The sequence below is a fragment of the Zeugodacus cucurbitae genome, chromosome 6 (assembly GCF_028554725.1).
Source record: "Zeugodacus cucurbitae isolate PBARC_wt_2022May chromosome 6, idZeuCucr1.2, whole genome shotgun sequence".
In the NCBI taxonomy this organism is placed as follows: domain Eukaryota; kingdom Metazoa; phylum Arthropoda; class Insecta; order Diptera; family Tephritidae; genus Zeugodacus; species Zeugodacus cucurbitae.
The window spans coordinates 31,285,409-31,308,249 of record NC_071671.1 but is presented as its reverse complement, the minus strand read 5'-3'; the positions used below and the strand labels follow the sequence as shown (position 1 = coordinate 31,308,249).

The 22,841-nt window shown below is 36.9% G+C and overlaps 2 protein-coding genes across 3 annotated transcripts in view; both read right to left on the bottom strand.

The window, feature by feature from the left end:
* Positions 1 to 759: 759 nt before the first annotated feature.
* LOC114805273 (PRKR-interacting protein 1 homolog) overlaps positions 760 to 22,841 on the bottom strand; it is a 52,008-nt gene continuing 29,926 nt past the window's right edge. The window contains exons 1-2 of one of the 2 annotated variants that reach the window (XM_054235036.1): positions 5,219 to 6,170; positions 760 to 1,182 (exon numbers count right to left, since the gene is read on the bottom strand). In XM_054235036.1, coding sequence (XP_054091011.1) covers positions 835 to 1,182; positions 5,219 to 5,254 — 384 coding nt within the window. In that variant the 5' untranslated portion in view covers positions 5,255 to 6,170 and the 3' untranslated portion in view covers positions 760 to 834. Of the gene's footprint in view, positions 1,183 to 5,218; positions 6,171 to 22,841 lie in introns of those variants that run through there. The other variant, XM_054235035.1, reaches the window with a different exon arrangement.
* Positions 6,319 to 22,841, bottom strand: part of LOC114805180 (PRKR-interacting protein 1 homolog) — a 44,977-nt gene continuing 28,454 nt past the window's right edge. Inside the window, exon 2 of the mRNA XM_054235034.1 lies at positions 6,319 to 6,741. Within this exon, the coding sequence (XP_054091009.1) occupies positions 6,394 to 6,741 (348 nt within the window). The 3' untranslated portion in view covers positions 6,319 to 6,393. The remainder of the gene's footprint in view (positions 6,742 to 22,841) is intronic.

Genomic DNA, 22,841 nt, shown 5'->3' with positions numbered 1-22,841 from the left:
AGATAATGGTCCGAGTCTATATTTGGTCCTCGGAGCGTACGCACTTCCAAAACACAGGAGACATGTCTTCCGTCTATCACAACGTTATCGATTTGATTGCGCGTGTTGCGATCAGGGGACAGCCAAGTAGCTTGATGGATTTTCTTATGCTGGAATCTAGTACTACATACGACCATTTTTCGGGCCCCGTCGAAGTCGATCAGCCTTAGACCGTTTGGCGATGTTTCGTCATGGAGGCTGAATTTTCGGACTGTTGTGCCAAAGACAACTTCTTTACCCACCCTAGCGTTGAAATCGCCAAGCACGATTTTGACATCGTGGCGAGGGCAGCGCTCGTAGGTGCGTTCTAGGCGCTCATAGAAAGTATCTTTGGTCACATCGAAATAAGCTATATACTGAAGAACCTCACTTTTATGCGGATTATGACTAGACGCTCATCCACCGGGGTAAATTCCATAACTCAAATCCAACACCAAGTTTGCAACCGGAAGCCGTGAGTTGCTTGAACCATGCGGAGAATAATCGTTTCTGACCTCTCCCAAGCGTATGGCAATCAAAAACACATGATAAGATGATTAAGCAAATGTTAAACATATAGACAAAACAGTGCAATAAATATCCTAAAACTTGTTCTCGTTTCGTTTGATTTTACTTCGTATAATATTCATAACTTAGTTTCAATAATTTATTGAAATTGTACCAAATTTGCTATAAGACAATTGTCTAGTTTTGAAGACCTATTATAATTAACGACGAGAATTCGTTTTTCGAAAATGTTAATGGCTCTTTGTTTATTTAATTACATAAATATCAATAACATGTGTAAATCGACTACTATTTTTCCTCGAGATCCATTTTACTTCCGACGAATTTATTGACGAAACTTTTTGCGGCTCTTTCCTTTTTCTTTAGCCGTTTTGCTCTTTTCTTAGCTGTCCTTTCCTGAGATATAATTTGATTTTGTTCTAGCTTTCGTTTAAATTCTAGATCTTGCTGCTCTTTAATACTCATTGCTTGTATATTTTTTTGTCGAGAATATTCCTCCCTTCGTAAATGTCGATACACATGAAATTCACCCGAGCCAGCACCAGCACTAGATCCCATAACGTTGCGTACAAAAGTTGGCACTGTTTGATTATAACCTTTTTCTTTGTGAATCTCTGGTATTACAATTGGTTTATTCTGTTGAATATAATGAACAGTTTATTAAGTATGAAACAACAGACATATTTTATGTGGTACTATATATCAACAAAAAGTTCTTAAAATAATACATAAAAAAAAAAAAATATTTAAAAAAATAATTAAAGTAATAATCTCAACGTAATGAACTATTATACATATTATGTATTCCATAAACTGTTCATGAAAATAACGAAGACACAATCGAAACACTCTTTATAGAACTCCTATATAACGATGTTTTCTTTATAGCGAAGCAATTATAATAACACTATTTTGGTTCTACTTTGAGTGTATTATAGTTAATTTCCATATGGGCATTTCCGACAGAAGTTTTTGCATATTTTCATAGTTAAATATTTAAATTTATTTATATTAAATTAATTTTAAATTAATTCATAACCAATTACGAGATATTCGAAAGCCAAGTCACATGGGAGCTACTTTTCTCATTTCGATTTTTCTACTGCATTTGTTTTTTCGTCAAAATTGTTAAAGAAACATATCATGAATAATTTTTTGCTTTGTGTAAAACCTTTGTAAGGGTATAAAGAGCAAAATAAAATGCATAAGAAAGCATGCGATCACAAATAACTAAGTTTTTGTTCTCTTATTATCTTTATATTTCAATCCCGTGCGGCATCAAAAAACAAGACTTGTTCCCACTGCATCAGAAATATAAGCAGAAAGTTCGCAAAATTTTGAGTACAAACGGTTGATTTGTATACAATTAAAATAAAAAGGGTTTGTTAAAACATCTGAAGATTTCTGATTTTGGCAACTACTTAAACTAGGTCACGTGCGACATAGGTGTGGAGTTTAAAAATTTAAAATTATTTTTTGTCTTATAAAATTAATATTAGTATTTAAATAGATACGTTTACATTAATTATTTACATATGAGCAAAAACCGCACTTTATATTCCACTAACTAGCTATTTAAATTGATTTTGGCGAAAATTATAGGCTTACAAATCAAAATAAGAGTGCTCATTTTAACAATGTTGTCAGGAGAAAATCGTTTACTTTTATAAGTGACAAGCTAACGCATGACATATTATTTTCTTGATAAATCTCTTAACTAAAATTAAGAAATCCTTTAGTTGCTTTTCTAAATTTTTTTTTTTTTTAAGTTAACTGCTCTCAGTTTAAAAACAAATTTATATTATCAAGCCTGGTTGATTCTATAAAATAATTAAAACACTCTTCATTAGAATAGAATTTTTTTGCTAGAAGCCGTCGATGGAGTGGGAGCAGTTATCAAATGGAGGGTCTGGCAAATAACGAAATCCAAAAATTTGTTATACCCGGGGACAGCATTTTTTGAAAAAAAAATGTATTTTACCTTCCTAATACTATTTTAATTAAATACTATTTTAGTTAAAATAAATAAATGAATACATTTACTACTTTTTTAAGCCATTTTATTGGACTTGTTTTTAAATAATTCCGTATTATAACAACAAAATCAACATAAATATTGTGATGGAAAAAAATGTCCCGTGCGAATGTGGTAAATAGTAAAGAAAAACTATAAATAATATTTGGGTGAAGTTCATACCAATTTTAAAGGCATCCATACACAAAGCTCTACAATCAAAAACATTTGAATATTGCCTTACAATTCGCTGAAATCGCCGTTTGAACCGTAGTCCCCAAAAACGACTTCCATTTTTGCCCGTGTGAATGCCTTGGTTTTTTGGCAACCGTTCCGAAATCAACTTTAACACTAAAGGTAGGGCTAATAAAGAGCTATTAAAAAATCCTACTGTCAAAATTAAAAACCATTTTAGTTCATACTTTTCTTTAGTTGAAAGGTGTATGATTGTCACGTTCGACATGGCGGAAATGCCCATATAACGAATTTATTCAAATAATTTGTCGTTATTATTTTCATACATCAGTGTAATATATCTGAAATCGAACCGAACTGATGTACATTATTATTATTGCTTTTCTTTTCTATATAGCGAATTTTCTTTAAATCGAAGTAAATATCCAGTCCTTTATAATTCGTTAAAGAGAATTGCGACTGTAGTAGAGGTAGTGTAATTCGTTTAGCCACTAAAGTAGAGTATAGTCCAGATTATACGTTCGCTTAATTTTGCTGAAACAGGCAATCTACAGTCTAATTTGTCCATATTGTAACGGATTTCCAAAATCTATCGTTAACGCTTAAACTCTAACTTGAGTTCAATCACTGGATTGTCAAATCTTTATTTCTAATTCCTTATAACTTGACACTTTATACTCTACTTTACAACACTAACTTATAACTTGTTTACATTTTACTCGACAACCCTTTCCTTAGAATTGTCCTCACTCGACAAATCTCTTATTAGAACTGTGTCCTGTAGCCAGTCCGGCTGCCCTTATATAGTCGATTGTAAGCGATACATCGCCATTCGAAGATTCTGGCAACTCGGAACAACATTTACATCCACAATCCGATATCATTTCGAAACGATTCATCCGAAATTTGGAAGAGCATTTTATATAGCTGGTGGATAGGTACCATCACAGGTACAGACGATATATCGATGTTCTTGGCTTATTGGCCTGCTGTGCAGGAATCAACGGCGTAGACGACTGCGAGTATAATTTTTGGTTACTGAATGGTTTGGGATTAATGCCAATGAAAAAAGTATGTTAAGGAAGACGACAGTGTCCGAGAAGACGAGGTTAGGGGAAGAAATTCTAACCGTTTGGTTCTGGAAGTATGTCTAATCTGGACGATCAGACTTAAGTGGAGGGCAGTGTAACGAAAATGGCACCAGAACAAACTAGAATTGACAATCGAAATCGATAAATTTTCAGATGTATCTAGACATCGATATTCGTAGTTTGCCAGAATGTTCGAGAACCGTTGTATCACTTACAATCGACAAAAAGGGCTGCCGGACTTTGGCTACTTTGCTTCCGCCGTTTTCCAATACAATGGATGTCAATGTTCGCTAAAGTATCACAGGTGAATAATTTTATAATTGTGAAAACACTGACATGTTGTCACGTTTCATCAAATGATATTCGCAAGAAATGGTCGTACTCGTTAATGGACAAATGTAATTCTTGTTGGTCGAACTTTTCGAAAGACTTTGGTAGGCTGGTTCAAATCTATTACTTAGGGTGAACCCACACCGGATTAGTCAAAGACGCCTTTGACTAAAAATACACAAAAACATTTTGTGCTCTAACCCACACCAACGAAACACAATGCGACGTAGCAACCAATATTATCTTTTTGTCTCGCTTGATGTGAATTGAAATAAAACATACTACCAAGAAAGCATAACTACTGCGGAAAGATTAATTAAAACGAATTCATTTATTTACATTTATTTAAATGCTGATTATTTTTATATTAATATATATGTGGCTTCCTGCCTCAATTAAGGTGTTTATTTTAAGGTGGGTTTATTTTTTGGGGGAGTGATTTTGTTCAAATTATGCACACATCTTTGATATAACATTATCTAGTTAATGGACGAAAATATTTTTTATAACTAAATGAGGTGCTAACGGCTTAGTTTTTGGATTTTGTAAATAAAAGTTTCACAAAATCGGAGAGGTTCTTCTCAATCATAGCGGGGCTTTTGGTGTTGCTCAACGTCAACTTACAAAGCTGTATTTGTTTTGCGGGGATACCAAATTAAGACATCGCAGCATAAAGGCAGCTTTTTTCGTGCTGTCGTGAGCAGCATTAAAATCGACAAAAAGGTGGTGTGTATCGATCCTCCTCGGGTCTTCTCCAAGATTCGGCGCATGGTCTGGTCAGTTGTGGATATTCCAAGTCTAAAGTCACTCTGATAAGGTCCGGTCTTCAGACGGGTAATTACTATTCGAATTCCTTCATGCAGGTCGGAGAAGTGTTCCATACATAATCCCAGAATGCTCTGGACATCGCTTACCAGATTATCACCTTGGTCTCTACAAGATGATGTTCCTTTCTTGAAACCTTCTGTAAATCGCCTCATCTTTTCATAAAATTTTCGAGCATTACCTCTATCGGCCAGCTTCTCAAGCTTTTCATACTCACACATTTCGGCCTCTTTCTTTTCGTCCGCAAATGCATCTTTCTTCCCTCTTCATCTCTCGGTTGTGGTCGTTTGTAACGTTGCGAGGTAGGCAGTCTATTTTCTCTCCCTTGCGAGACGGCAATCCTAAACGTTACTAATTCGTTTTTTGTCGTTGCGGAAATCCAATTGTTTCGGCTGCAGCGGTACGTAATGAGTTTGAGATGCCGTTCCACAGTTCCTTTATAGCGAGATGCTGATGTGTGCTCTCAGAGAACAGGAGTGCAAGTCGAGTAGAGTACTTTTGGCTGTCTGTTGCGATTGCAGCTTTTCGACGTCGAAGCTTCCTTGTGTTTGTTGACGGGCGTTCTTTACGGCACAGAGGCGGGTGCGTATCTTCGCAGCAACCAGATAATGGTCCAAGTCTATATTTGGTCCTCGGAGCGTACGTCTACCGTCTATCACAACGTTATCGATTTGATTGCGCGTGTTGCGATCCGGGGATAGCCAAGTAGCTTGATGGATTTTCTTATGCTGGAATTTAGTACTACAGACGACCATTTTTCGGCCCCCGGCGAAGTCGATCAGCCTTAGACCGTTTGGCGATGTTTCGTCATGTAGGCTGAATTTTCCGACTGTTGTGCCAAAGACAACTTCTTTACCAAGCACGATTTTGACATCGTGGCGAAGGCAACGCTCATAGGTGCGTTCTAGGCGCTCATAGAAAGTATCTTTGGTCACATCGAAATAAGCTATATACTGAAGAACCTCACTTTTATGCAGATTATGACTAGACGCTCATCCACCGGGGTAAATTCCAGAACTCAAATCCAACACCAAGTTTGCAACCGGAAGCCGTGAGCTGCTTGAACCATTAGGAGAGTAATCGTTTCTGGCCTCTCCCAAACGTATGGCAATCAAAAACACATGATAAGATGATTAAGCAAATGTTAAACATATAGAAAAAACAGTGCAATAAATATCCTAAAACTTGTTCTCGTTTCATTCGATTTTACTTCGTATAATATTCATAACTTAGTTTCAATAATTTATTGAAATTGTATCAAATTTGCTATGAGACAATTGTCTAGTTTTAAAGACCTATTATAATTAACGACGAGAATCCTTTTTTCGAAAATGTTAATGGCTCTTTGTTTATTCAATTACATAAATATCAATAACATGTGTAAATCAACTACTATTTTTCATCGAGATCCATTTTATTTCCGACGAATTTATTGACGAAACTTTTTGCGGCTCGTTCCTTTTTCTTTAGCCGTTTTGCTCTTTTCTTAGCAGTCCTTTCCTGAGCTATAATTTGATTTTGTTCTAGCTTTCGTTTAAATTCTAGATCTTGCTGCTCTTTAATACTCATTGCTTGTATATTTTTTTGTCGAGAATATTCCTTCCTTCGTAAATGTCGATACACATGAAATTCACCCGAGCCAGCACCAGCACTAGATCCCATAACGTTGCGTACAAAGGTTGGCGCTGTTTGATTATAACCTTTTTCTTTGTGAATCTCTGGTATTACAATTGGTTTATTCTGTTGAATATAATGAACAGTTTATTAAGTATGAAACAACAGACATATTTTATGTGGTACTATATATCAACAAAAAGTTCTTAAAATAATACATAAAAAATAATAATTAAAGTAATAATCTCAACGTAATAAACAATTATACATATTATGTATTCCATAAAATGTTCATGAAAATAACGAAGATACAATCGAAACTCTCTTTATAGAACACCTATATAACGATGTTTTCTTTATAGCGAAGCAATTATAATAACTCTATTTCGGTTCTACTTTGAGTGTATTAGAATTTCCATATGGGCATTTCCGACAGAAGGTCCACCACAGACAAAATATTAAACATTATTAGAATTACAAAGTTTTTGCATATTTTCATAGTTAGATATTTAAATTTATTTATATTAAATTAATTTTAAATTAATTCATAACCAATTACGAGATATTCGAAAGCCAAGTCGCATAGGAGCTACTTTTCTCATTTCGATTTTTCTACTGCATTTGTTTTTTCGTCAAAATTGTTAAAGAAACATATCATGAATAATTTTTTGCTTTGTGTAAAACCTTTGTAAGGGTATAAAGAGCAAAATAAAATGCATAAGAAAGCATGCGGTTACAAATAACTGTAAGTTTGTGTTCTCTTATTATCTTATATTTCAATGTCCCGTGCGGCATCAAAAAACAAGACTTGTTCCCACTGCATCGGAACTATAAGCAGAAAGTTCGCAAAATTTTGAGTACAAACGGTTGATTTGTATACAATTAAAATAAAAAGGGTTTGTTAAAAAATCTGGAGATTTGTGATTTTGGTAACTACTTAAAATAGGTCACGTGCGACATCGTAGGTGTGGAGTTTAAAAATTTAAAATAATTTTTTTGTCTTATAAAATTAATATTAGTATTTAAATAGATACGTTTACATTAATTATTTACATATGAGCAAAAACCGCACTTTATATTCCACTAACTAGCTATTTAAATTGATTTTGTTGTTTTAGTTGATTTTCTAAACTTTTTTTTTTTAAGTTAACTGCTCTCAGTTTAAAAACAAATTTATATTATCAAGCCTGGTTGATTTTATATAATAATTAAAATACTCTTCATTAGAATAGAATTTTTTTGCAAGAAGCCGTCGATGGAGTGGGAGCAGTTATCAAAAGGAGGGTCTGGCAGATAACGAAGTCCAAAAATTTTTTATACCCGGGAACAGCATTTTTTGAAAAAAAAAATGTATTTTACATTCATAATACTATTTTCATTTCATACTATAGAATTTTTGTTTTTTTTTTTTCTCATTGGATTTTAGTTAAAATAAATAAATGAATACATTTACTACTTTTTTAAGCCATTTTATTGGACTTGTTGTTAAATAATTCCGTATTATAACAACAAAATCAACATAAATATTATGATGGAAAAAAATGTCCCGTGCGAATGTGGTAAATATTTAATAAAAAAAAAAACTATAAATTATTTTTGGGTGAAGTCCTTAAAGGCATCCATACACAAAGCTTTACAATCAAAAACATTGGAATATTGCCTTACAATTCGCTGAAATCGCCGTTTGAATCGTAGTCCCCAAAAACGACTTCCATTTTAGCCCGTGTGAATGCCTTGGTTTTTTGGCAACCGTTCCAAAATCAACTTTAACACTACAGGTAGGGCTAATAAAAAGCTATTCAAAAAATCCTACTGTCAAAATTAAAAACCATTTTAGTTCATACAGGTAGGGCTAATAAAGAGCTATTCAAAAAATCCTACTGTCAAAATTAAAAACCATTTTAGTTCATACTTTTTTTTAGTTGAAAGGTGTATGATTGTCACGTTCAACATGGCGGAAATGCCCATATAACGAATTTATTCAAATAATTTGTCGTTATTATCAGTGTAATATATCTGAAATCGAACCGAACTGATGTACATTATTATTATTGCTTTTCTTTTCTATATAGCGAATTTTCTTTAAATCGAAGTAAATATCCAGTCCTTTAGAATTCGTTAAAGAGAATTGCGACTGTAGTAGGGGTAGTGTAATTCGTTTAGCAACTTCACCCACTTTTGCCACTGAAGTAGAGTATAGTCCAGATTATACGTTCGCTTAATTTTGCTGAAACAGGCAATCTACAGTCTAATTTGTTCATATTGTAACGGATTTCCAAAATCTATCGTTAACGCTTAAACTCTAACCTGAGTTCAATCACTGGATTGTCAAATCTTTATTTCTAATTCCTTATAACTTGACACTTTATACTCTACTTTACAACACTAACTTATAACTTGTTTACATTTTACTCGACAACCCTTTCCTTAGAATTGTCCTCACTCGACAAATCTCTTATTAGAACTGTGTCCTGCAGCCAGTCCGGCAGCCCTTATATAGTCGATTGTAAGCGATACATCGCCATTCGAAGATTCTGGCAACTCGGAACAACATTTAAAGTTGCATCACTTCCACAATCCGATATCATGTTGAAACGATTCATCCGAAATTTGGAAGAGCATTTTATAAAGCTGGTGGATAGGTACCATCACAGGTACAGAGGATATATCGATGTTCTTGGCTTATTGGCCTGCTGTGCAGGAATCAACGGCGTAGGCGACTGCGAGTATAATTTTTGGTTACTGAATGGTTTAGGATTAATGCCAATGAAAAAAGTATGTTAAGGAAGACGACAGTGTCCGAGAAGACGAGGTTAGGGGAAGAAATGCTAACCGTTTGGTTCTGGAAGTATGTCTAATCTGGACGATCAGACTTAAGTGGAGGGCAGTGTAACGAAAATGACACCAGAACAAACTAGAATTGACAATCGAAATCGATAACTTTTCAGATGTATCTAGACATCGATATTCGTAGTTTGCCAGAATGTTCAAAAAGGGCTGCCGGACTTTGGCAACTTTGCTTCCGCCGTTTTCCAATACAATGGATGTCAATGTTCGCTAAAGTATCACAGTTGAATAATTTTATAACTGTGAAAACACTGACATGTTGACACGTTTTATCAAATGATATTCGCAAGAAATGGTCGTACTCGTTAATGGACAAATGTAATTCTTGTTGGTCGAACTTTTCGAAAGACTTTGGTAGCCTGGTTCAAATCTATTACTTAGGGTGAACCCACACCGGATTAGTCAAAGACGCCTTTGACTAAAAATACACAAAAACCTTTTGTGCTCTAACCCACACCAACGAAACACAATGCGACGTAGCAACCAATATTATCTTTTTGTCTCGCTTGATGTGCATTGAAATAAAACATACTACCAAGAAAGCATAACTACTGCGGAAAGATTAATTAAAACGAATTCATTTATTTACATTTATTTAAATGCTGATTATTTTTATATTAATATATATGTGGCTTCCTGCCTCAATTAAGGTGTTAGGTGGGTTTATTTTTTGGGGGAGTGATTTTGTTCAAATTATGCGCAAATCTTTGATATAACATTATCTAGTTAATGGACGAAAATATTTTTTTATAACTAAATGAGGTGCTTAGTTTTTGGAATTTGTAAATAAAAGTTTCACAAAACACTATTTAAATATGTACCTTTGATATTCTGAATTGTTTCGATGAAATATATGATTGTAAATATTTAAATATAAAATATGAAGCACAAATGAAATGCGTTATTTTTCTTTGAAAAACAACGGCCCAGCAATAAGCAACGAAACGGGTTATTCTGTTTAATCATGGTTTGCTAGTCTTGTTTCAGGAGAAGGGGTCATATGTAGAAGTTCACGCAAGTGAGGAAAGTTTCTGATTGCCATTCACTTAGGAGTGGCCAGGAACGATTTTTTGCATATGACTCAAGAAGCACACGATTTTCGGTTTAAGACAAAGTATCCTCTGTGTAACCACTTTTGATGATTACAATTTAAGGATCACGATTAGAGGGCATTCACATGGAATGTCCAAACACTAAATTAGGAAGGTGCCTCTGCCCAGCTGGTTGATGTCCCCATACAACTAAAGGCTGACATCACCGCCATCCAAGAAGTGCGATAGACGGGACAAGGACGGAAGAAGGTGGGTCCTTGTGACATCTACTACAGCGGCCATTTAAAGGTGCGCAAATTTGGTGTTGCATTCACCCCGGTGGATGAACGTCTTGCCACAATCCGCATAAAAGTGAGTTTCTTCGACATTTCGCTTATTTGCGCCCACGCCCCAACGGAAGAGAAGGACGATGTGACCAAAGATACTTTCTATGAGCGCCTAGAACGCACCTACGAACGCCCTCGCCACGATATCAAAATCGTGCTTGGCACAACAGTCGGAAAATTCAGCCTCCATGACGAAACATCGCCAAACGGTCTAAGACTGATCGACTTCGCCGGGGCCCGAAAAATGGTGGTCTGTAGTACTAGATTCCAGCATAAGAAAATCCATCAAGCTACTTGGCAGTCCCCTGATCGCAACACGCGCAATCAAATCGATAACGTTGTGATAGACGGAAGACACGTCTCCAGTGTTTTGGACGTGCGTAAGCTCCGAGGACCAAATATTGACTCGGACCATTATCTAGTAGCAGCAAAGATACGCACTCGCCTCTGTGCAGCAAAGAACGCCCGTCAACAAGCACAAGGAAGCTTCGACGTCGAAAAGCTGCAATCGCAACAGACAGCCAAAAATACTCTACTCGACTTGCACTCCTGTTCTCTGAGAGCACACATCAGCATCTCGGTATAAAGGAACTGTGGAACTGCGGCATCTCAAACTCATTGCGTACCGCTGCAGCCGAAACAATTGGATTTCGGCAACGACAAAAACCGAATTAGTAACTGTCAGGATTGCCGTCTCGCAAGGGAGAGAAAATAGACTGCCTACCTCGCAACGTTACAAACGACCACAACCGAGAGATGAAGAGGGAAGAGAGATGCATTTGCGGACAAAAAAGAAAGAGGCCGAAATGTGTGAGTATGAAAAGCTTGAGAAGCTGGCCGATAGAGGTAATGCTCGAAAATTTTATGAAAAGATGAGGCGATTTACAGAAGGTTTCAAGAAAGGAGCATCATCTTGTAGAGACCAAGGTGGTAATCTGGTAACGGATGTCCAGAGAATACTGGAATTATGGAGGGAGCATTTCTCCGACCTGCTGAATGGCAGTGAAAGCACAACACCAGGAGATGGCGAACCCGATTCCCCAATCGATGACGATGGAATAGATGTTCCATTATCCGACCATGAAGAAATTCGATTAGCAATTACCCGCTTGAAGAAAAACAAGGCGGCGGGGGCCGATGGATTGCAATCTGTGCCAATTACCGTTGGATTAGCCTCCTCAACATTGCATACAAGGTCCTGTCGAGTGTATTGTGTGAAAGACTAAAGCCCACCGTCAACGAACTGATTGGGCCTTATCAGTGTGACTTTAGACCTAGAAAATCCACCATGGACCAGATAGTCACCATGCGCCAAATCTTGTAAATGACGTGAAGGACCTCCCCGAGCCGTTCGATACCAAACGAGGTTTCAGACAGGGTGACGTTCGACTTCTTCAATCTATTGCTGGAAAAAATAATACGAGCAGCAGAGCTAAGTACAGAAAGGTACAATCTTCTATGTACAACTCCCAACGCAGCCGGTTCTACGCCACCGGAGTTCACCCGGAATTTATCCGGTCAAGGGCTGCCCTTTCGGAGATCTAACCCTATTTGGATCGCTAAGTTTTAAGTCTAGTTGCATGTCATTGGCGCAACGCCTTGCAGCAGGGTTGCTCCACATCCTTACTCCGGGCTGGCATCAATTTAACCTGTGCCCTGAGGTATTTTTCTACTGCGTATGCGCTAAAAGGCTCCATCCAAATTCCACCTCGGTTAGGTGTAACTCATGTAATGGATGGAGCCATCTTAAGATCTGTTCAGGCCTTAAGACTCATAGGGAGTGGACCACACGTTATGTGGACCCATGCTGTCAACGCAATACTGCGATTGTTGCCTCTACGGCACTGCAACTTGCACCTAGTTTGCGCAAAGTGCCGCCACCATCAGGCAGTGGCCAACTTAGGACCCCTACGTCCCCCAGGAGCTCAATTAGACAGCATGACCCCCAGTCTGACCCGACTTTATTTCTGCGGACAACCGCACCTATGTTAATTTTAATAAAGCTAACTGGGACAGCTTCACAGAATTCACCGACAATGCCTTCGCCGCCCTACCCATTCCTACGGACGTACGGTTGGCGAACTTCAATTCCGCAAAGTGATCACCGATGCTACTGCTCGTTTCATACCAGCCGGAAGAATTGCCAATATGCGCTCTAATTTCCCGGCTAAAGCGGATATCAATTTCGAGATTCGACAACTGGTAAACGACTACACTTGAAGTCCTGCAATCTTTCCACTGGTGTGAGCAAGCACTGGTTAACAGTCAAATCCCTGTCAAACCCGAGAAGGCATGACGACCGGGTTGAAATTCAATTCGGTAGACATGCCTCCTCGAACCCGGAGAGGTGCCCGAGCTATTTTAGCCGACAATTTATACTGCACCCCCGGTTGTCAAGGCTAAAAGACTTGTCACCAGACGGCTGCGCAAAATTCGAAACAACGGCGCGCCACTTGTTTCCACCAGTGGGAGGTTCAGGAGGTCATCAGGAAGACCAAGTCCTCCAAAGCCTAACGGAATATCAACAGCACCACCACAGCATTTCGCGTCCCACCCTTTAAGAAAACCTAGTGGCGTTGGATCTGTCAAAAGCTTTTGACACGATCAACTTAACAACGCTACTAGAAGACATCGAACAAACAACACTTTCTCCTTGGCTGAAGATATGGATTATGAACTACCTGGGCGGTCGGCAATCATCTGTATTATTTCGAGGTAAAACATCGAAACTCAGGAAAATTAAACAAGGGATTCCACAGGGCGGTGTCCTCTCCCCGTTACTGTTTAATTTCTATATATCTAAACTCCCTCAACTACCAGAGGGAATTTCAGTTACCTCCTACGCAGATGATTGTACGATAATGACGTCGGGCACTGGCATCGATGACATGTTTTCGAAAGTGAACAGTTACCTCCTCGAACTTTCTCGCTTCTCGCGAGGAGCCTGGCACTCGCACCTACAAAATCCTCGGCGACCCTCTTTACCAACTGGACGAAGGAGTACAGACTAACAGCCCCAAATTGAAAATGTTTTCAGATTTTTATCAAGTAAGAATTTTTTTGGTATTCTGTGACAATTTTGATAAAATAAAAAGCTTCAGAACGCATAGCACACGTGTGGGTAACAAAAAATGTAAACAGAAACAGCTGATTTCTGTCCAATTATATTGATTTGATGAATTGAAAAATTTATTTGAATTATTTTATAACGTTTTCACATGCATTTCAATATTTGTTGCAAAATAGTTAATAATTTAACTTCAATTTTACATTAAATCCTTTGCTCTTGGTCTAGACGTGAAGTTTCTGAAAGAGTGCAAATATTCCATACTCCGAATCTAGCCCTCTTTTTCATGTAAAAGGTCGTTATTTGGATGAGTGTTTGTTTTAACCGAGCCTTCTTCATTGTGGCTTCGTTGATAAGTTTGGTTTCCGATTGACCGGTTATCAGCATCTCTATCCGATTCTGATGTCGAGATATCGACCGAAGCCTTTCAGGCCTGATACAAAGTATTTTGTTTGATTTTACAACCCCATTTACTCTATATAGATGACAAGGTTATACCACATCTCTCGCGGTCAATCTCTCTAACCAAACAAGGAGAGCCGCGCGTTAATGAGGTTGATTGATAATCGGATGACAGTGGCTATATATTCGCTTTTCCATCCCAGCTCCTCCCTAGTCTTTTGCTCCCCCTTAAAACCACAGAATACTACATAATATAATACATATACATATGTCCTTTATAATATATTTAAAACTATTTCGAATGCAATTTTGATTTAGTTGGTTGTTATGTTTAGCTTCAGAAAGGTTCCTTGGGTACTACGAAATCTAAACTTTGTTCTTTATTGGCAAAATTTTGCTAAGCTGTAATCGCATGCAATACAGTCGACACTCGTTAATTCAAACCTGCGATAATTCGAACCTCTCTATAATTCAAAGTTATCACGAATTCCCTACTAAATCTCTTTATATTTCGAACTAAATCAATGCATTTTCATACACTTGGTAATTCGAACGAAAAAATCTTTGCTATTTAACAAAACAACGCGTTAATTCGAACTCATCAGCGTCCAACACTCGACAATTCAAAGTTGCAAAGAGAAGAGGCGGGAAGATTGTAAGTACATTTTGCGACAAGTTCAAACTTGTATCAAAATACACGAGCCTTTGTTTTTGTTATGATTAGTTTGACTATTTGACGCACACACTTCTCACGAATTGGTTTGTTTAGTTATTCAGTTACTGTTACTCTTTCGTTGGTATTCATATTTAAAGTTAGCGTTAGTTATGATCCCTAGAAAGTGTAAATGTTTGACGATTGCTGAAAAGAAAAAGTTAATCGAAAAAGTAGAAGAATGTGAGAAAAAGAGTGATGTCGCAAAAAAATGTTTAGCAATAGAACCATTAGTTGACATCAGCTGGGTGAGTTTTTCTGATTTTGTTCAAGTATATGAAAATGTTGCTGTCTCAGGTTCACTAACCGATGGCGAAATTTTATCTGCGACAGATACGCAAAGTATCGATGAAGATGAGGACGATACATCGGAACCTTTGGCACAGGTGTCAGTTAAGGAAGCAAGATCCTCATTTGATAACTTACAAAGCTTCTGTCTACAAAACGAAAGTGATTAAAAAGCATTTCAGGCACTTTTTCTTAAAAAAAAAAGTTATTGAGCAGTGTGCAGCAGAATTATGCTTTAAAGCTAACCAGTATAACAAAGTTCTTTCGAAAGATTAATTAGTTCACATTAGGAATACATGTATGTACACTAATGTACCCCTTAATTCTTGTCATTTTTATATTAATAAATAAAAATTAACTAACACTTAGTAATTCGAAGTTTTATTTATTTTCTCTCACAAATTTCGAATCATTTGATATTTCAAACACTCGATAATTCTTAATATTTCAAGAGTCCCTCGAGTTTCGAATTAACGAGAGTCGACTGTATATAGAAAACAATTTCGTCAAAGTTACCCTCATTATCTTCATTTTTTTATACAAAAAAGGGAAATATAAACTTATTAATATAACATGTAAGGAAGGGCTAAGTTCGGGTGTAACCGAACATTTTATACTCTCGCAATTTATTTATTTAACTTTATTTATATTATATAATACACAATTTGACCCACATATTCGTCATATATATTGTATAAAGTCCATTAAAAGTTGGAAACCATAATATTAGGTTAGAAGCACCGAGGTCCTCGTGTTCGATATATGGGGCCTTAAAAACCTATGGTCCGATTTCGGCGATTTTTAGAATGGGGAAGGAAACTATTACAAACCAAGTTTCATTGAAATCGGTCGAGTAGTTCCTGAGATATGGTTTTTGACCAATAAGTGGGCGATGCCACGCCCATTTTCCATTTTGTAAAAAAATCTGAGTGCAGCTTTCGCCTGCCATTTCTTACGTGAAATTTAGTGTTTCTGACTTTTTCGTTAGTGACAGACAGACATTCGGATTTGAATTCCACTCTTCACCCTGATCACTTTGGTATATATAACCCTATATCTAACTCGTTTAGTTTTGGGTGTTACAAACAACCGTTATGTGAACAAAACTATAATACTCTCTTTAGCAACTTTTTTAACACAGAATACGAAATGCTTGATAAATTTCAATTTTTTACAAATTAGAAATTTGTTGAATTTGTAAAGTGCACAGAATTGGGCTGTAAGTCATAATATTCACGTCGATGGCACACCAATTCCGACTGTGAACAATCGCAAGATTTTGGGAGTCAGGGGATAAGTCACAGGAGGGATAGTCACTAAAGCACAGAGCCGCAACAAAACAAAAACGGCCGGCCGGTCGTAAATTACGCAGCACCGGTATGGTCGCCTGGATGCAGTGGCACGCAACAGAAGAAGATACAGACGTGTCAAAACACTGCACTCCGAACAGCTACAGGATGTCTCTTGATGTCACCAGAGACACATTTACACAGTGAGGCCATTATGCTGCCTATTAAGGAGCATAACGAACTGCTTACCAAGTCACTTGCTGGAAGCAGAACCGACCCCCAGGTGCATAAAGAGTAGGGATGGCAACGATTAATCATTTCATTAAATTAATCAATTATGTTCATTCAATTTACGATTTAATTGCATCAAAACACCTTTTCTAATTACTCGACTATTTCTCGAGTAATTGCAAAATAATCGCAAACAGCATTTTGAAATTTAATACATTTTATGTTCATCGAAGTTAGCGTACAAGGGTCAAAATTGGTCGCATCAGTCATTAATGACTGGAAACGGTGTAAACATAGTTAACCTTCAAGCGGGCGCGCCATCTTTTGTTACAAAAGCGGTCGCGCGTAGTCTTTTCGACGCCTCAATTGAAATGCGAGATTTAAAGTGGATTAAGTTGTGGAATTAATTTTTTTATTAGTTTTAGTTATTATGTAATCATAAAATAATATTTTACAGGAAACGTATTTTTTTTTTGTCATTTTAAATGAGAGAAAAATATAAAAAGTAATATAATTCTTTGAATGCAAAGTAAATTCATTAATCTTAACACAAAACCAAACAAATTTTTTTTTCAAAATTTGGGGAAAACATAAAAATTCATAAAGAAGAATGTAAATACATTAATATTTTATTAACACGTTAGGATAGTTCAATAGTCAGATTCATCAGATTCATCGGTCACAAAATACTCATTGCAAACAAATACCGTATGGTCTCGACCAGTAGCATCACTATACACATCCTCCAAGTTTCCATGAGACATTCGTAAGGTTCCAGCAATATATAATAATCCGATCAGGGCCCGAATCTCAACAGAATCGGTAGTTTTACAATCTCGAACTCTGGAGTATGCGCTTTCTTTTTTCTGTATAAATTTGTTAGTATATTTTACTACTGTCGTTATAATTTTATCGCATATGAACAAATCCCATGCTTTTATAGATGTTGTTACGCCCATGCCTTATCCAAGAACACCAGCCTCTTGAGTCAGAATATTATGGGGTGGATACCTGACTCACTATTTGATTTTTTCCATTTTGTAACATTATCACGTGCCATGAAGTATGCAGATCTATCAACCAAAGGAATGTTTTCCTCTTCCGAGTTAGTTTCTTCGTTTGAATTTTCCATTTCTTCATCAGATTCCACATATGGTCTACATTCAGATATTTCTGATTCCTCATTACATTCCACATTATATAAGTGGTCAGAGACTTCCGATCCTTCATCACTTAAAGTTTCATCATCTTCCTCTAGGAGAAATTTCATTATTACACTTTCACTTGTTCTTGTTTTAGCCATTTTTACCAACAACTGCAACACTTTATTATATCAGGAAATGTGCACAGAGAGTCGCGCGTAAACTAAAAGACGTCAGGCGCGCGTAGTCTTTTCGACGACGAGAGGCAACTGAAGTAAATGCTCGCTATAAACAGTCGACAAGCGTTAAAAAGAGACGGAAATAGTGCATTCGATTGGAAATGAACTAACCTCAAGCTACTAGAACTACCAAATATCTGGGATTATATACACAAAAATTATAATACTTTTTTCACCATGGGCGGTCGAAAAGACTACGCGCGACTTCTTGAAGGTTAAATTCTAATATGTCAACGTAGTTTAATATCAACAAATGAATGTCTGGTAACACTGCATTTACAGTTAAGTCAAACGCATTTTACGTTCAGTTGTTTGAAGATCAATGGCGCCAATTAAAAGCGAAGCGTGGAAATTTTTTAATAAAATAAACAATAACTTCGTTAAATGTCAACTTTGCTGCCAAAATTTTCTAATAACACATCAAATATGTTGCAGCATTTAAAATTAAAGCATAAATAAAGCATGTAGCCTGCAAATTGGTGGTAAGTTGGAGCAATCGGTATTACATTTTAAATTTCTTCTAGTTATATATAAATATATGTGTACAAATTAGACTCTGCAATCTAGGAGTAAAGACAATGTTTCCCTAAGTGATGATGACACATGATTGAAATGCCGAGTTGCAGCAGAAAACCAATTAATGAAATTGATAATTAATGACGTTTTTTGTTAATTTATTTTTTAAAAGGTAAAGGCTTCTTAAGTTTCATGAAGCAACACTTTCCTCTTTACAAAGTCCCAACAGCCGTCAAGGCTCACATTGAAAAAAATGTACGAAGAAAAAGAAAAATGTGTAGCGATGCTAAAAACTTGTTCATATTTGGGTTTAACGACAGATATCTGGACTGATGTAGAAATGAATAGCAAGCTTGGTGTGACCATTCATGGTATAAATGGGACGAAGCAATTTAATGGAACAATTGGCGTTTATAAATTAACGGAAGCACATACTGCATCACATATTTCCGAAGTTCTCATTGCTGCTTTGAAAGACTTTTCTATTGACGAAAAACAAGTAATGGCTGTAGTGACCGACAATGGTGCAAACATCTTAAAAGCAGTACATGATTTGCCAAAAAACGCCATATTCCTTGTTTTGCACACACCCTCAATTTGGTATGTGAAAACCGTTTGACCAATCCTGAAGTAAATGCAGTTGTTGTAAAATGCAAAGAAATAGTTAAGTGGCTAAAAAGAAGTGTTAAAACTAATGATGATCTTCGAAATATGCAAGCTGCTGCCGGAGTAGCTGAAGGCAAAATGCTAAAGCCAATTTTGGACGTGAAAACACGTTGGAATTCGACCTACTACTTGCTTGAACGGTTCATTATACTATGTTCATATATTAACCAAATACTCCTTAACTATTCTGACACACCGATAATGTAACATCTAAAGAAAAATATAATATCATGGAAATACTCAGTATATCGAGACCATCAGAGGCAATGACAGTACAACTAAGTGGTGAACCAAGAGCAACGTTAAGTCAAGTGATTCCATTCACTGTGGTCGGGAACAAATATTGAGAATAACAGCTAAACAGACAGTCGCTGAAAAATTAAAAGATGTCGTGTTAAATCAGTTAAATAGTAGATTTGGCTACATCGAACATTCCTTTTTGCTAGCTACATCAAAATTACTAGACCCGAGATTCAAAATAATTCATCTCAAAAACCCATTAGCGTTGTCCCCAGTTATAAAGTTTTTACGTACTGAAATAACAGTTGCAGATGATACTATGGAAAAGGGCAGCGAGTTGTCAGTGGAATCGGTAGAGAATGAGTTTGACCTCTGGGCTCCTCACAAAATTCTAGTGCACAAAAGAAGGAGGAAGGACAACGATTTTACATCTACACAAGATGAATTGAGCTTTTATTTGAATTGTCTGGTATTAGAACTAAGTCGAAACACTATTGATGCTTGGGAAGAAATGAAAACCGTTAACCCAAAACTGTACGGACTTCCAAAAAAGTATTGTCATTTACTTGGTACCTCAGTACCAGCTGAGCGGCTTTTCTCAAACGCGGGTGCAACTGCGACGTCATTCACAGTGGAGCTATTAACACCTTCATTGAATCCCTTCCAGTGAATGGTGTCCTTGGAACCAAACCACCACCTATAGCAGACGAAGAGTTCGAGTTGCCGCGTGAAACCAGAGTGACCCCAACTTCGATCTGGATATTGTAGCAGGTTAAACTCTTACTTATCCAGACTGAACCCGGACATACAAAATACATGTCCTGCATGCAATGAGTCCCCGCATGACACTAACCACCTTTTTGCATGCCCAACGAACCGGAGGATGGAGTCATATGTAGAAGTTCATAAGTGAGGAAAGTTTCTGACTGTCATTCACTTGGGAGTGGCCAGGAACGATTCTTTTACATGTGGCTCAAGCAGCTCACGACTTCCGGTCTTAGACCAAGTATCCTCTGGGTAGCCAACAGACATCCGTTTGGAGGCGAGCTAAAGTGAGAAGGCGAAACCCGCTTATGCGGGTGTGCGTAGGGTATGGGACCCACCACATAAAAACACCTCCCAATGAAAAGGAAGCAATAGCCTCGGATGAGAGACCCAATTTTGATGACGACCACTGCAAACGTTTTTTTATAAATTATGTCCGGACCCTTAATGGGAAGGTGCCTCTGCCCAGCTGGTTGATGTCCTCGTAAGAGTAAAGGCTGACATCACCGCAATCCAAGGAGTGCGATGGACGGGATAAGGACGGAAAAAGGTGGGTCCTTGTGACATCTACTACAGCGGCCATATAAAGGAGCGCAAATTCGGTGTGGGATTAGTGGTGGGAGAGAGACTCCGTCGTCGAGTCCTGGCATTCACTCCGGTGGATGAACGTCTAGCCACAATCCGCATCAAAGCGAGGTTCTTCAACATATCGCTGATTTGCGCCAACGCCCCGACGGAAGAGAAGGACGAAGTGATCAAAGATACTTTCTATGAGCGCCTAGAACGTACCTATGAGCGCTGCCCCCGCCACGATGTCAAAATCGTGCTTGGCGATTTCAACGCTAGGGTGGGTAAGAAGCGCAATAAAGTATTGTTTGAGATATTTCCTAGATAGACTAAAATTAAAAAATAAAAACAATCACTTTGAAATTAGTTTTTTTTATAAATTTTGTGATCAATATGTTGAATATCACTAATTTGTATGAATTTGGCCAAATTTGGGGGGAAAAAATTAAATTTTAAGATTAATATTTTTTTAATAACTTATTTCATAAGAGAGAGAGAGAGAGGGAGAGACAAATACAAACAATCCCTTATTCAGAATTTTTTTCTTGGATGAATATTTTAGCTCATAATTCAAATTTCCACTGACAGGATTTTTTTGCCCAGCACTGTATTATCAAAAATATCAAATCAAAACGATTAATATTCTAAGAGCCCATAGTATGTATATATTTCGTCCATCAGGTCAAGTCAGTATGAATCAAATATTCAAGATGGTGCAAACGATTTCTCGGAAAGTTATAAAGCGATGTTGTTCAAATTTTGAACACATCTTTGGAATAACATTATCTAGTTAATGAACGAAGGATTTTTTTATATTTTTATTATAACTAGTTTTTTCGATCCAATATATGGCGAAAATGTGAAACTAACCTTGTTTTAACCCACCTAACTCGAAAAATATTTCAATATTTGATATTATCAATCGTTTACTTAATAAATTGTGTAGCATAACACGGCAACGACATATATTTACCCGCGCTAGCCATGAGATATTTGGCCTTTTCTGTACCAAAATACTGCACGTAACCAGCGCGAAATGCCATTTTAGTAGTATATAATAGGATAATTTTTAGGAAACCCTCATAAAATGCTATAAGTTTTCCATCATTCTATTGAATACTTATAGCAATTTCTTTCATTGTATTGTAGACTAACAGCCCGCTCCGGCTTCGCTCGGGTTTAAAGAAACATCTCAATTTTTTACACACTCTCCCATACTTCCTCCTCTTTGCGTGAGGTCATTAAAAAAAGAGTCAAATGAAGAAATTTCGAGCATGAAATTATATTTATTTGTAATGAGCTAAAACTTAATTACGACTTCTAGTCTTTGATGTCCATTGTCTTTCTCTCTGATCATGAAGGCGTTGGGAATACTCAGAATTCGACTACTTAAGGCGAGCTAATATTTTGCTCTTCAAGCACAAGTTTCGTAGTCGATTCTCAAGCGCGTCTTTGGAGATTCTGAAATTTTGTTCAACAAGATGCTGCGATCGCTCGATAATGGATTATCGCGCATGTGCTTGAGAAGTCGAACGATCGTTATCCGACTCTCTAGCGCCATTGCGATGCGTATTCACTTCGACTTGCAAGACGATTTTCAGTTTCTGATGAAGGTTCTCAATGACGGCGTCTTTTTGATACCCTCTCCTGGGTATTTTCAGAAAGTTGAGATCAATGTAGATCATTTGAGCTGTTTATAATGAAAACAAATTTAACTGGATTGGTACAAAGTACTAAAATATTTGTTTAAAGCTATAAAAATAAAATTGAAAAATTATAAGAACTACTCGAGTCACTAAGCTGTTAGCTGAATAGTTAAATGGGCAATATATTATTTACTGAAAAAAATTAAAATAAGATGGATTTAATTCTGAAAA